A 14,631-nucleotide genomic window follows, 5' to 3' on the forward strand; every position below is an offset into this window, starting at 1 on the left:
GACTACACTGTGTCGCTATCCAGCCTGTCCTTGATACAAGATCCATTCTGCACTGCATCTGGCGGAACTCACTCAGACACGACCATGTCTCGCGCTTCTGCAACTTTGCCAGCTGAAGCCAAAGAGAAAAGCAGATGCCGGCCTCATCATTTCGGCATCCAACGCGCTACTTCCATTTCCAGATCGTGACCGAAGCTGCTCTTGCCTTGTAAAGTCCAAGTTCGGGACGATGTGGAGGGCGGCCTATGAGTGCCCAGACCGGGACCACCATCGCACCTGTTTACCTACCTCTAGTGCCATGCTCCAGTGGCCCCATCACGGACTCTCCACACAAGCACAGTACCTTTATCACGGCTTCTAAAAACCATTGGGCTGTGATTCTGGCGTCGGGGCGACGGGACAGGAACCACCTGAATGAAGGGTTCCAATGACCTATCAGATCATGGCATCCAATCCCATGAATCCAATCCATCCAGTCACAGCATTCAAAGTTAGTTCACACTGGGACACGGTCAAAGTAGCAGCGCTCAGTCACTCCCGTCAGTGCACAGTGAACTGCTGTTTCCTCCATTGCCTCTCTCTTTTGCCCCCATCGTTTTGGGTCAGTTAGGTGCTCACCACGTCCACGTTTCTTTCCTTCCACTCGAGTCACAGTTCCGTGCATTCGAAACAACCGATCAACAATCAACCATCAACAACGACAACATCAATCATAGGTATCGAGAACGGAATGATACGGTGATTGAGTCGACGCCAATTGCGAGTTTCGGCGGAATCCCTAGCATGCTACCACTGATTCGAGGCGCTATACTGTCACTCTCGGACCACCAACACGCCCACGCCCACGCCCGCGCCGCCCACCTCAATCCCCACCACAATCATCACAACTACCAACTCCATCATCGTCGTCAAAGCTACAGCCCGCGGGTCAGATCACTCAATAACTGCCCACTTCAATCGGACGAGATATTCTACCGTACGATATCCAAAAACACCAGACGATACCCATCGATCTCGCCTGTCATCGGCAATACACTGTATCTGTTAGGCGGTACCTGAACCAAACAACGTTCCCCAGCCCTCTTCTACAGCCGAGTGAGCTTCGCTGCTCTTTCCTTTGACAACCCAAAACAAGCATTGTCGCCTCGATTCTCTCCGTGTCACCCGCACAAAGCTTGTTTGATCCATCATACTACCAACAAGCATTCGATTCACCTTTTAACAAACCCTCTTCACCAAACAATGCCCATCTCGAGTGACCCCGCTGGCAAGCTCGAGGTCGACACCAACATGTCCAACAACTCGACAACGTCGGCATCCCCATCGCCGACCAGTGGGAACCCTCCCGTTGCTGGTGATGAGTCTGGTATGCCAACATATGCCCCTCTGCTGCTTTGCTGCTTCACTGCTTTGCTTACCCCTCCACGGGATCGTCTTATACATTACTGCCTACCTCCATGCCTTCCTGACTCGTACATACCCTCAAGCCCTGTTATTGACCATCAACCGCCCTGGTCTTTGCGAAGAAGAACCGCTTGGCTGACTATGGATGGCTGACTTCGAAAGCCGCGACCATCACAGTGAATACCCAAGCTCTCGCTGCTCCGGCCAACAACTTCCCTCCACCCAAGACAGATAAACCCCGTCCTCACGTCTGCGGAACATGCCAGCGGTCCTTTGCCCGTCTGGAACACCTCAAGCGCCATGAGCGATCCCATACCAAAGAAAAGCCCTTCGAGTGCCCAGACTGTGCAAGATGCTTTGCCCGAAGAGATCTGTTGTTGAGGCACCAGCAGAAGCTACACCAGACCACTACCCCGTCGTCGCGTCCTCGCAACCGCCGCGAGAGCACGAGCGCGCCTATGGCCGGTGGTAATAACCGGGTTCGCAAGAATAGCGTAGCTGGCCCTGGCCCCAATGCTGCCGCCCAAGCAGCAGTCACTGCTGCCATGCGGCCTCGAGCAAACACCATTAGTCACGTCGACACTGCGACAATGCAGTTGATCGCTGCGGCCAATGCTCAGGCGGCCAGGGCTATGCCACCACAACACGGCCGGCATCCCAGCTTGGCTGGCTTCCCTCACAACAACTTTGATCATCACGCTTATACCGGGATGGCGAACGCCATGGTGCAGCGCGGTGTTCCTCACGGACTCCCCAAACTGGAGACCCATACCATCAACGGCATGGACTTCTCTACGGGCTTGAGGACAGCTCCCATTATGCCCTTCAACCCAGAGTTCGACTTTGGGGAAGCCTCGATGCTGTTTAGCCCGGCCTCGACCATCAACCCCAACGCGCTTCATTACAATGACTCGCCGAGCCTGATGGGCGTCGACCCATTGTCTCCCTTCCCCCACGGGCTTCCTGACATGACAGGCGGCCAGCATATGGATGATAACTTTGACTGGCTACAAGGCTTTGAGCAGACAATGTCCTTCAATAACGATCTGCACGACCATGCCATTGACCGCTCCTCGCCTTCAGCCATCAGCACTGCCAGCCAGAGCGGCATCAGCGACGTAATGGTGGATGGATCGAACCACCGCGCTCCCGCTGTGGAGACGAGCTCGATCTGGCAGGGCAGTATAATGGGGCCCCCGCAAATGCCCAACTCGTTTTCTCTCGGCGACATGGGCAATACCGTATTCCCCGACCTCTTGACCGGGGTTCCCCTATCGCCGCAGCCCGCTCCGTCCAGCAAGAGTATGGGGGATGCCTACTTTTCGACACCACCGTCCTCAATGAACTCGCTAAGTCCCAACATGTTCTCGGGCCTCAATGGTCAAAACATGAACAATGCACTGAACAATTTCGGTGCCGGCCCGGAGACGCCGTCGTCGATGAATGGTAGTACTCATGGCACCTTACCCGTCTCGACAATCACTGATTCAACAAGACATGCCATCCTAGGTGCCCTGACGGCCTCCCAGGCTTCCCAGTTCGGAGCTCGAAGATACTCGTACGCGACAACCAGCTCCCCGTTGTCGACACAATCACCGACGACAGCCACCACCACCACCGAGCTCCCCAACACCCTCCCCAACACCCACGATCTCCAACGATACGTCAGTGCTTATTTGCGATATTTCCACCCACATCTGCCGTTCCTCCACATACCGACGCTCTCCTTCGACGTTCCCACGCTTTCGGTTAACGGGCAGGACAATGGTATTGGCGGGAGCGGTTGCCTTCTCCTCTCGATGGCGGCTATTGGTGCCCTCTACGAGATGCAGCAGCAGATATCGATGGAGATGTTCGGTATGGCCAAAAAGATGATTCAATTATACCTTGATGAGAGAAGAAAAGCAAACGTAAGGAAGGCAGATTTCCGGCGACCTTCCATGTCGGAGCACACTTTACAGCAGCAGGAAAACCCGATCGAAACGCCCGTCTGGCTTGTTCAAGCTATGCTCCTCAACGTAATTTATGGCCACAATTGCGGCGACAAACGGTCCGGCGAAATTGCGTCAACCCACGCTGCCGCGCTGGTAAGTCTGGCCCAAGGAGCCGAGCTGCTGAACCCGATCAGGATCGAGCCCAGCGTCGGTGTCGACATGATGGATATGGATGGAAGCTGGAATGCGGCAGAGGTGGAATGGCTCCGCTGGAAGTCCATGGAGGAGAGGAAGCGGACGCTCTATACCGTGTTTATTCTCTCTAGCCTTGTGGTATCCGCTTATAACCACACGCCAGCCTTGACCAACTCCGAGATCTTCCTCGACCTCCCATGTGATGAAGAGTTCTTTGCTGCGGACTCGAGTCAAATCTTCCATGCCAAAGGTGGCGTCGCGGCCGCAAACCACAACCGGATGACGTTTCACGAGGCTCTGGGGGCACTCCTCCAGAGGCAGAAACTGGCTTCAGGGTTGGCGGACGGCAACGACTTTTCCAACAGTAACCTTCCGAAGCCAAGCACGTTTGGTTGTCTGATCCTCATCAATGCCCTGCACAATTACATCTGGGAAACTCGCCAACGCCACCATAACAAGGTATGGACGAATGAAGAGACTGAAAAGATGCATCGACACATTGAGCCTGCTCTTCGCGCGTGGAAAGCCGTATGGGAGAGCAATCCCCACCATAGCCCAGAGCGTCCGAATCCGTTTGGCAAGGGGCCGCTTGCCGCCGATGCCATTCCGTTGCTTGATCTTGCCTACGTCCGTCTCTACGTCAACTTTTCTCGCGTCAAGGAGAAGTTTTGGCAGCGGGATTGGGATGGCATGGCAGAGGAGCTGGCTCGCGGCTTTGAGATAGTCCAACATGCCGAGCTGACCCCAATCGCTAGCAATCCTGCAACAGAAGACGCGAACACGGCCACGCCTGAAGCCTTCCCCAATCTGAGCCTCGGCCAGTCGCCACTCTCAATTGCGAACAACCGGTCCGATCCACGGAGGGAACGCCATCTCAGAAAGGCAGGTTTCATCGCGGCTGACTCGTTGCTCAATGCGGACAAGTTCAATGTAACGTTCGCCGATGCGACCGCTCGCGAGCTGCCTGTGCAGTCAGCGATCTGCACCTTTGATTGCGCACAGGTGCTGGCTGAGTGGGTTGCCACTCTGCAAGACCGCGTTGGGCGATACCTGGGGATCCTCGGTCAGGACGATGTTGACCTGAAAGAAGTGCCCGCGGTGGTTCTGCTGGAAGAGGATGACATCAAGCTGTTGGGCAAGATCCAGGAGATTATCCAGCGGGCGGAGCTCAAGATGAATGCGGATCAGACGTCTCATGGTGCTATCAATGGCGACGGTGTCGACGGCGTCAATGGCGTTCAGCGGGATGATCATATGGGTTATGCGGCGAAGATACTGCGCATCACGGCCTATCTCATTGAGAAGGGCGCTGTGTGGCCGGGTAAGTTTTCGGTCTCCCCAGACGTGATTGAGAAAGCAAACTCTAACCAACTCTAGTAACCCGTTTGATCTCCTCTTGTCTCGAAACCCATGCGAATCACATGCGCGCGCGCGCCGAGAAGTCCGTTACGGCAATGGAATAAACTGTCGACAATGACAACATCAGACACTGCTTGCTACATCTTCGTATTCATTACGACGAATATCTTTCCGACATACATGTTTTCATGAATGCCCACATCTTCAACTTTAACAGTACGGGAGCAACTTTTCGTCGACATCTCAACAAGACTCGAGGGTTAACAGGACAAATACGAGTCGAATCTGGGAAACAATCTGGGAGGTTCGGACAGGCCTAGAAAAAGGGCTTGTGATTGAAATGGGGCATGGGGGATTGGAACTGGGAATGATGGGAGGCCATACCGTTGATATTTGATGAATTTTTCAAGAGACTTCTAACGAAGCGATGACGGCGTTTGGGTTTGGTTTTGTGGTTCTATGGTTCTCTGGTTTTTTTTTTAGTTTTTTTTTTTCTTTTTTCTTTCTTTTTTTTTTGTTTTTTTTTTTTTTGTTTTGGGAGGGGGGTGGGGGGTTAGGTTTCGTGTACATTCTTGTACATGTATTATTTGACGAGGTACCGCGAGACAAGCGATCTGTCGGTTATGTTTATTTTCTGTCATTTTCAAGGATCGAAAGACTTCTGTGAGCGGTGTGTTTTTGTGTGTATGTTTTTTTCTTTCTTTTTGTTGCGGGATGAAGGAAAGATACATGGACCTATCTGGTTTGGATAGGACAGCGAGAACCAGGCGAGCGATAAGAAGGCAAGACAGGCATCTAGTGATGCTGCTTCTGGACGTTTCTGGGCGTGTTGAGCGAAGACGGGAAAAGGAGCTGAAAACCGAAAGAGAAAAAGACAAGACGAAGGAAGATGAAAATGGTGAAAACAAAAGACATGGAGAAACGAAACTATGAACGGAAAGGTCTTACCCTTATGGTTAACTTGGAACAGCACCAGATCGGATCGATGGTTCGAAATGTGTTGAGTCGTTCTTTGGAAACCAGATTGCAAGTTCACTTCTTGTGGTAACTAGCAAGCAACTAGGGTTCGGTGTTGAGACTGTCGGGTGCCCTCTGGGAATTGACAGTATCGCACTGATGGGAGGATTGCGGATATGGCTCATGGACATGGATATGGCACTCTGATAGCGGGAAGTAAATGAAATACGAATTTTGGTTCTTTGTTCATGTGGTGCGTTTTTGGGCACTGCTGTTGGTGATGTGAGTTGTGCTGGGCTGGTGAATTGTTGAGTCGAGGTGAGTAGATTTTTTTTCGTACCTCTAGCCATTTCTTTTCGTCGACCGACGAGACAGATTGATGATGCTTCTTTTGATTCTTTAGCTGCAGGTCCATACCTAGGTGATCAATCAGCTTCAAGTGCAACTCCCCGAGGCTTCTCATCTACGTACAATCCTCCTCTCATGCCCCATACGGTCGTACACCGCGCCATCGGACCAAACTTCCCACAGGACACATACGGAAGGAAACAGCTCTGGATGTTTATGGTGGGTATCATTTTTCTATCATGCATGCCCTCCTCTATGCATCTCTACACATCTTCTATCCTCTATCCTCTATAGCCCTAGTAGTCTAATAGCTCCCAGATCTATCGTGCTCTCGTCCATCATTGTTGAAAATCCCAGATATCCAGACTTGTGTGACCGTTACGCCTTTAACCGAACCAGAACGTATTACAGATCCATCAATCATCAAGAGTTGAGATTCCCTTTTGCTTTTTTTTTTCCCTCTCGGACCTGTTGAAGCCCCCCGTCCCCTTTCTTTCTCCCTTTCTTTCTCTTTTCAACATCGTATGCAATGTCTGGTAGTAGAACTACCGGAGTAGCACTAACCACAGCAGCTCTACTCTATGCATCCCGAAGAAGCAGCAGCAGCAGCAGCAGCAAAGCCACACGCTTACTGGGTGGTCTGAACGGTGTGCGCCCAAACAAGCGCGCCGGGAACCTTGGGGTCCGGAACGACCCACTTGCAGTGGGTGAAGTTGTACCACAGCTGGCCCATGAAGGAGCGGTCGTCGCGGTGGTAGAGGGGGCCGAGCATGGGGCGGATCGAGTTGGTGGCTTCTTCGGCGTAGTAGAAGGGGATGCGACTGTGAATTGAGGCGTTAGCGGGGGAAATCGAGGGGGAGAAATGAGAAACAACCAGGACATCAAACTTACGGGAACAAGTGGTGAACGACGTGGTGGTCGATGATGTTGTGGAAAAGGTGCTTGCCAATGAAGCCGAAATCGCGGTCGACGGTGGCGAGAGCGCCCTTGACGAAGGTCCAGGAGTCGGCCTCGAAGTGGTGGACTTCCTCGTGAGTGTGGTGGAGGTAGGTGATGGCGACTGTTTGCGAGCGAGCGTTAGCGCTAATACCAGAAAAATTCAGGAACTCAAGAGACACAACTTACCCAACCAGTGATGAACCCAGAAGTACTGCTGGAAGTACAGCAGGCCAACCATCTGCCAGCCAACAACCTGCGCGGCCTGGTAGAGGACATAGCCCATGATCATGAGACCGAGATCAGAAAGGGCAATATAGATGGCCTCGGAATTGCGGAACACAGCAGAGGAAGGCTCAAAGTGGCTAACCCTCAACCAGCCCATGCCGCCCTTGCCAGTCTCCCACTGCTTGCTGCCCTTGCCGGCCGACACGTTGAAGAGCAAGTACATCTGCCAACCGGCCAACTGATGGGCGAGGAGCTTGACGAGCTGGACAATGGGCACATCCTCAAACATCTCGGCGGTCTCCTTATCCATGTACAAGTTGGCCAGCTTCCTCTGGTTGCGATCAGCCGCGGTGGCGGGGACAAACGCCATGTCCTTCTCCATGTGGCCGGTGAAACGATGATGGCGATGATGGCTGAACTTCCAGCTGAAGAAGGGAACCAAAAGGAAGGAGTGACCAATCCAGCCGATAACGTTGTTGAACCACGTGTGTCTCGAGAAAGCACCGTGGCCGCACTCGTGCGCCAGGATCCAGATGCCTGTGCAGACCAGGCCCTGGAGGTAGCCGTACAGAGCCCAGGCGCCGTAGCGGAGAGGAGTGGAGGCGATCAAGGGGATGTACTGCCAGGCGAGGTAGCCGAGCCCAAAGGCCATGGCGAAGTCCCGGAAGAAGTAGGACATGGAGATCCAGACGCGCGGGCGGAAGCAGTGGTCGGGGATGGCGTCGCGAATGGTCTTGATGTCGGGGTATTCGATGGCGTCGGTGGAAGCCTGCTGCTTCTGGGAGGTGGAAGCAGAAGAAGAGACGTCGGCGCCGGAGGTCGTGGCGTCGACGACCTCGGGGGCCACGGCCTTGTGGCTGCGGGTGGTGACCGTCATGTTGGGCGTGGTGGTGATGTTCTTGATGATATCAAGAACGGAAGAGGAAGGAAGAAGCGAGAAGAGGGTGGTGTGAAAGACCTGAGGTTCAACTCACACTCGACACCTCTTTCAGAAAAGAAATTGGTGATGGGAGGAAAAAAAAAAGGAAGTTCGGGGAGAAAACAAGAGGAGAGGGGAGAAAAAGGAAGAGAGAGTCGGGGACGGGACGGCCAAAAGGGTGGACGGGATGAAAAAAAAGTTATGGGGTCCATCTCTACTGTGAGCTAGTCTACCTATCTAATCAGCAACCTTTCGGTCCAGACAACAGGCATTGCGCTACTCGTCAGGACTACCGTGCTCAACCCTGCACGGCCCCCGACATTCGGGCGCTCCTTTTCCTCCTTTTTTGTCCATGTGCGCATTGATTCGTTGGAGTGTTTCTTGCCCTCTCTTTTTTGCCCTTTCTGCACCGACTGCAGTTAACTTTTTTCTTGTCTCCATTTCTGGGGTCCTTTCTCTTCCCCTCACTAACAGGGGGCTGCTGGCTCGCTGGGTGCCCTGGCTCCTCAGGGGGTCCCCCCAGAGACTTGTATCCACAAGGCGAAAATGCTTAGCGCGGTTTATCCTGACACTGACCGACCGTCACCAACGAAGCGAAGAGCAAGCGGGTTCGGGAGAGGACGGGCTGGAACGAGGGGAGGAGGCGGTTTGAAGTGGTTGATGGTTGATGGTTCACCGTTGACACTGCGGTGAGGATTGAGGGGTCGGTTACGAGGCGAGAGTTGGTCGACAACTGGCGGGGAATGATACCTTAGGGGAGGGTTGGTGAACCTTGCATTCGTTGTTCATGTTAGAGGGAGAGAGTCATAGGATAAAGAAGGCACCTACCCGACCAACTGTCATCTGCCCTTTCCCTTCCTTTCTTCCACTTGATGTTCCCAGTCTTTTTGTCCCACAAGCTCCAATTCTTTGCACTTTATTTCAGCTTCCCCGGATATTCTGCACCGCCGTTGAACCTTTACTTTCAGCTTGTCTCAGGCCTCAGCTTAAAGTCGGCGACCATCAATTCCAAAACAAGAACACTGCAAAAACTCGGTTTCCAAATCCAGTGCTTTCCAAAAAACCTTCACCGCCCAATCTGAACCAATAGGAACTGGCAGCCCCTGCCTAGCTCATGCACAAAGGGTCCTAGCGTTGTTTCTACTTGCAATGTGACATTTCCCATTGGTCAGCTTGGACGAGGTCAATGCTAATTGCTACCTGTAAGAAAAGGGTCCTCGACTTGGGGCAGCGGGCAGGCAACTCCCGTCGAGGGGGGCAGGCATCTGGAGCAGGCCCACCGGTTTCACAAGCAGATCTTTTGAGAAAAGACCTTGTCGGCTCTCCTATTTCCTGCTTCTCGCCTCCTCCTTTTTACGGCTTGTGACTGTGAGACATTCGAGAAGGAGATTTCTCAAGCGGTACGAGCAGAACAGGAATGCCCGAATCTTCACATGCAACGTGCAACTGCAACCACAGCAGCACGGCAACAATCCCAAGTGGGTCAGCCAACTCAAGTGCAACCTCCCAACTCGCTGCAGGAAAATCCTCAACACTTTTTGGTGACTTTTGGATTTCCTGACGTTATCAGATGTCTTCGCGTTGGCCCTTGATATCAACAATTCTTAGCAATTCATGAACTCGTGCATGCGCGTGGTGTTAGGGTATTTCTTTTTATAGCAGGATTAGCCGATGCATGATGGTTGTATCGTGACAAATGCACATTTTCTTTTTTTGGTAGGGTACCTAGAGAAACAGATCGTCACCTTGAACTGAACTCAAGTTATGGCAGCAGCTTGGAGTGAACACAGCATTCAAGACTTCAACTGCCGCCCAAGTAAGTGCATGCAGTTGAGATACGAAACTCAAACGCCGCAGACAAGATTTTTCCATCTCGTCTGTTCAGATTGACCATGTTTGTACCTACGACGACGATAATCAGTCAGGGCACATGGGGATGAGACTGGACGGAAGTGGAAGTTCTCACAGGAAATCGGATGACATTCCATCCATCCATCCCATCTCATTGCTATCCGGCTCTTCACCCCTCAAACCTCCAACATAAACCCAATTCACCTCCCTAACAATCACATACGACCATACCCACTGGAAAACTCGGGATCCCGTCCGCTCTCCCATAGATAAGCCAGTGAGGGCCTGACTAGTAGTTGGGTCGGTGACGACCAGCGAATCCCAGGTGTTGTATGTTTTTTTTTTTTTTTTTTTTCTCTTTGTTGCCTTTTTGTCTTTTTGTCTTTTTGTCTCTCGGTCCGTCCCACTTTTGCCAAGGACACCGACCCACCTCCGACTCAGGTCTCCGAGCCCGTACATACTGTTGTACCCCGTGCGTGCCGGTTCCGGGTCCGGTTGGATTACTATTCCACACCCCACTCAGCTCCCGCCAGGTTTCACCCTCCGCCGCCGGAGACAACACTACTCGACCATTATACGAAGCCCGGCTACAGTACCTCTAGGTAAGTGAGGTAGCGTAGGTCCCGGAACTTGAAGTCATTCTCCAGGGAAAACAATGTGGATAAGACAATGCGGAATCTTCATGCTGGATCAGGACAGAATAGATGGTCCATTGACACCTTCCTTCATTGCTCCCGGTCATTAATCCTCCAGCTGCCGCGGCACCCTGACCCCTTCGTTAAAGGCAACGGGCTTTCGCTCAACAGCTCCAAGTCTTTGAGGGCCTGGGAGAGGAAGGGGGCTGGTAGGACAGCTAGTTGCCGGCTAAGGCCATGTCGTCTTCTATGTCACGGTTCGAAAGGGAGGACGGACGATTGAACAAAAGCCCATTCCAGTTGTCAGTTAATCTACATCTATACTTGTGCTATATCCTTTTCCCCTTCCAATCGGGTATCGCATTGACTTCCCTTTTACTTTCCTCTGGACATTCCCTTTTACTTTCCTCTGGACATTCCCCCTTTTCCGGGCTGCTTTACATGTTACACCCTAAACCTACCTACCCAGTCCCGTGCTCACCATATCCAGATCTGGGACACACGCTCTTCTTACACAGACAACCCATCCTATTATCACAAACAACATCTATTGTATCGATACTTTTCAACATTTCTTCCTTCTCCCCAGACTCATCAAAGAGCCTCCTGAACAACCAAGCTAGGCCGTCCACTCCCCTTGCTAAGCAACCCCTCCTCCGAAATCCTGTGCACCTCATACCCCCTCCTCTTCTTGCTCACAAACATACCGATCTGTCTCATACTCCTCTGCACAATTTCTCCACCGCCACGCACCCTCTCCAAGCCGATCTTCTCCTCCGTCTTGAGACCCAGCGGGAGAGGGCCCGCCGACAGCTGCACGACCGCGGTACCCTCGCCCTCAGCCTTGGGCTTAGCAAAGGCAGTGAGCGAAGTATTCGCCCTCTTGGCGTAGTTGGTAGCTTCACCAATCATGCCCTGGAGCCTGACGGTTTCGTTGAGTCCTTCCAGCGCCACGCTGACCTCGTTCTGGAAGTGGCCAAAGAACTCGGCCGCGTCTTGCTGGCTGCCCCAGGAGGCCAAGACGGCGTCGAAGCCCATCCAGCCGCCTAGGCCGACCGCGTCGATGCACCTGCTCAGCAAATCGGCAATGAGCTTGATGGAGCCATCGGGCGGCGCTTCCTGCTCTTCTTCGGGTGATTCGTCGGCCACGTAGCTGGTGGTCCAGCCGTCCTTGATCATCTCGTTGCGGAGGACGTTCATGAGGCAGACGATCTCCTCTGTTGTCAGCAGACGGCGGAGGGTCTGGACGGTGGGGAGAGAAGGGCAGGCAGAAAGCTTGGAGAAGGCGGCGGAGAGGCCGCGCGCACGGAGGGGATAGCGGGAGGAGGTGGTGGCAAGGTACTCGGTTAGCTGGAGTTCTTGCTCGGCTTGGTCGAGTTGCTTGGTGATGGCCGCGTCGTCGTCGGTCATCTCGGTGTCCTGCTGGGGCTTGTCGGCCTCGGAGGAGGTGGTGGTGGCGTTGGGAGAGGGGCGGAGGACAAGCTCTTGCAGCTTGGGAGCGCTGGCGCTGTTGAGCAGGTCAAGGCTGCTGAGGATGAGCTTGATGGATGTTACGAGCTCGGAGGGGGAGGTCTGGGTGGAGGAGAGATAGACGACCAGGAGCTCCATTGCTGGGTCGACTTCAACGAGGACAGCCGGAAGCTCCTCGCCGATGACGTTGTCGACTTGATCACCGAGTTCGCGGATCTCTTCCTTGAAGGCGGACTTAATATTGGAGATGGTAAGGTGGCCGGCGTCAACGAGGTAATTGAGCACGCTGCTCTCGGGAAGGCGGCACGAAAGGTGGGTGGCCTTGGGGTTTTCGCTGGAGCTGGCCCAAGAGAAGACGCGGCTGATGGCGTAGAAGACCCAGCGCCGGTCAATCTGGGGGTAGTCAGAGCGCTTGGAGGGCCAGGACCACTCGGGGAGGTCCGAGGTCGCGGTCTTGTCTTCGGTAGCACCGTTGACCTTCTTGTCCTTCTTGTCCTTCTTGTCCTTCTTCTCCTTCTTAGCCTTCAGCTGGATCTTGAACTGGGCCGCCAGCAGCTCCTCGAAATCGTTCAGGTTGTTGGCGTTGAGGTACTCGTCCGCCTTGGCAGTATCGGCCGCCAATTGGGCAAGGTACTCCTCGGTCATGGTGCCAGGGAGGGCCTCGGCAAGGATAGCCGAAGGAGGAAGCTCGACATGGCCGCGCTTCTGAGCAGGCTGAGCTCTAGGGAGGCCACGGCGGATCGAATCGGCGAGGAGGCCTTCAGCGCGGCGCTTGCTGGTGCGGGTCTTGGGGGCTTCAATCTGGACGGCAATCAAAGAGGTTCCGCATAGGCCAACTGCGATCTCGCGGCTAGCAAGGTAGGTGACGAGCTCGCACGAGACACCCATCCCGACTCCAAGGGGAGCAGTAGCCTGGAGCGAGCGGTAGACGGGGTTGTAGACGGTAAGGGAGTCGGCGGTAGCGGCAAGGACCGAGGTCTTGGACAGGCGCAAGAAAGAGGCCATTTCAGGAACCTCCAGCTTGTTCTCGAGACGGGGAATGCCGCCGTTGAAAGCATATGTGTGAAGGACGCCCTCGGACAGCTCCTGCAAAGTGCCCGACCTAACATCGAGCTGGAACTTGGCGGCACCAGTCTTGGTTGGGAGAGGGGCGGCGAAGATGGGAATGACATTCTGCTGGTTTACTTGTTGAGAGGCCCTCTCGGTCGGTAGGGCAAGAATGTGCAAGTATCTCTGGCGTGTAGACTCGGACTTTTCTGGCGACGTGACGAGCACGAGAATGTCGGGGTTGAAACCTTGACGGTGAATCTTTTCCTGGAAGACGCCGAACAGCTCATTCTTTCCACCGAACATGCCATCGATAACATCGGCCGCGAGGGCAGGCTGGACAAAGTCGACATGGCAGCCAGTGTTGGAAGGCAGCTCCTGGGTGAGGATGGATGGCGACGACTGCCACTTCTCGGTAAGGGTCTCGCCGGCGAGGCTGATGAGAGTGCCGTCGGCGGACACGGCGATGACGTCGTGGGCGGGTGTATCTTGGTTGGTCAAGGTGTCTCTGGAGCTCCGTACTGAGGTAGCAGAAATGTGGACGATGGGCTTAGCGCAACGGTGGACGTGGGTAGCAGTTGTCGAGGTGGTGTTTCCGGCTTCGGCAACAATATCCTTGAAGAGCTTGATCTCCTTCTTGGCCGAGAGGGAATCTTGTGTCGAGGCATAGGTGTAGCGAGAGGCAGTCTTGGAAGTAGAGGATCTCCATCGCAGCGAGTAAGGGGCGCAGGTGAAGTAGGCCTGGGGAGGGACGAGGTAGGATGTGATGGCTTGCGCCGAGGGGATCTGGACAAGAGTTAGTTGGCGACACCAACCCTAGTAGAAGACTGGGGAGTCGACTGACATCGTAGAGATGAACCGAGTCACCGTCAATGGCAACGGCAAGCTCGGAGCGTTTCCTCTTCTTGGATCCGGGCCCTGATACCTGGCCATAGACCTCGCCGACAGTGTGTTTTCCTGGTCCGTCGGGACGGTCGAGAGGATGCGACAGCGCCTTCAGCACGTACGGCTTGTGTATTTGGAGGGTGGTCGCCATAGTGTTGTGGTATATAGCATGCGCTTCAAGGGACAAACAGTAATGCAGACAGATGGGGTATCGTAAAGTATCGGGATGTTGGAGGTTGATGTTTACTGTTTTCCGTTGGCATCGCCGGTCCCCAATCTCGAAACCGAAGCTCTGATCAGGTCTCTGCGCGGGACTGCGACTCGTCCAAAAGACTGCGATCTGAAAAAAAGTTATGCCAAGACATTGAAAAAATAAGTGGGGCGTCTACCGTGGACGTGAAGTGGGGCGTTTCTTTGGAGCATCCGCACGGTGAGTCCAAGGTGAGCTTTGATAAGACCAAGC

General features: G+C 53.9%; 3 protein-coding genes across 3 annotated transcripts; 1 reads left to right on the plus strand and 2 right to left on the minus strand.

The window, feature by feature from the left end:
- Window positions 1-1,151: 1,151 nt before the first annotated feature.
- Window positions 1,152-5,364, plus strand: B0H65DRAFT_83110 (uncharacterized protein). Its single transcript, XM_062831464.1, has 3 exons — window positions 1,152-1,366; window positions 1,567-4,854; window positions 4,911-5,364. The coding sequence occupies exons 1-3, from the start codon at window positions 1,243-1,245 to the stop codon at window positions 4,994-4,996; spliced, it is 3,498 nt and encodes a 1,165-aa protein (XP_062676597.1). The 5' UTR covers window positions 1,152-1,242; the 3' UTR covers window positions 4,997-5,364.
- Window positions 5,365-6,519: 1,155 nt separating this feature from the next.
- On the minus strand, window positions 6,520-8,543 carry B0H65DRAFT_83173 (fatty acid desaturase-domain-containing protein). Its single transcript, XM_062831466.1, has 3 exons — window positions 7,323-8,543; window positions 7,089-7,257; window positions 6,520-7,018 (listed from the first exon to the last, which is right to left on the minus strand). Exons 1-3 carry the CDS (start codon window positions 8,236-8,238, stop codon window positions 6,826-6,828), a joined length of 1,278 nt encoding a protein of 425 aa, XP_062676598.1. The 5' UTR covers window positions 8,239-8,543; the 3' UTR covers window positions 6,520-6,825.
- A 2,591-nt stretch (window positions 8,544-11,134) lies between these two features.
- Window positions 11,135-14,477, minus strand: B0H65DRAFT_504134 (uncharacterized protein). The gene is made up of 2 exons (XM_062827889.1): window positions 14,128-14,477; window positions 11,135-14,069 (listed from the first exon to the last, which is right to left on the minus strand). The coding sequence occupies exons 1-2, from the start codon at window positions 14,317-14,319 to the stop codon at window positions 11,361-11,363; spliced, it is 2,901 nt and encodes a 966-aa protein (XP_062676599.1). The 5' UTR covers window positions 14,320-14,477; the 3' UTR covers window positions 11,135-11,360.
- Between the last annotated feature and the right edge of the window lie 154 nt (window positions 14,478-14,631).

This window comes from Neurospora tetraspora (genome assembly GCF_033439725.1).
Source record: "Neurospora tetraspora strain CBS 560.94 chromosome Unknown B0H65scaffold_11, whole genome shotgun sequence".
Lineage (NCBI taxonomy): Eukaryota > Fungi > Ascomycota > Sordariomycetes > Sordariales > Sordariaceae > Neurospora > Neurospora tetraspora.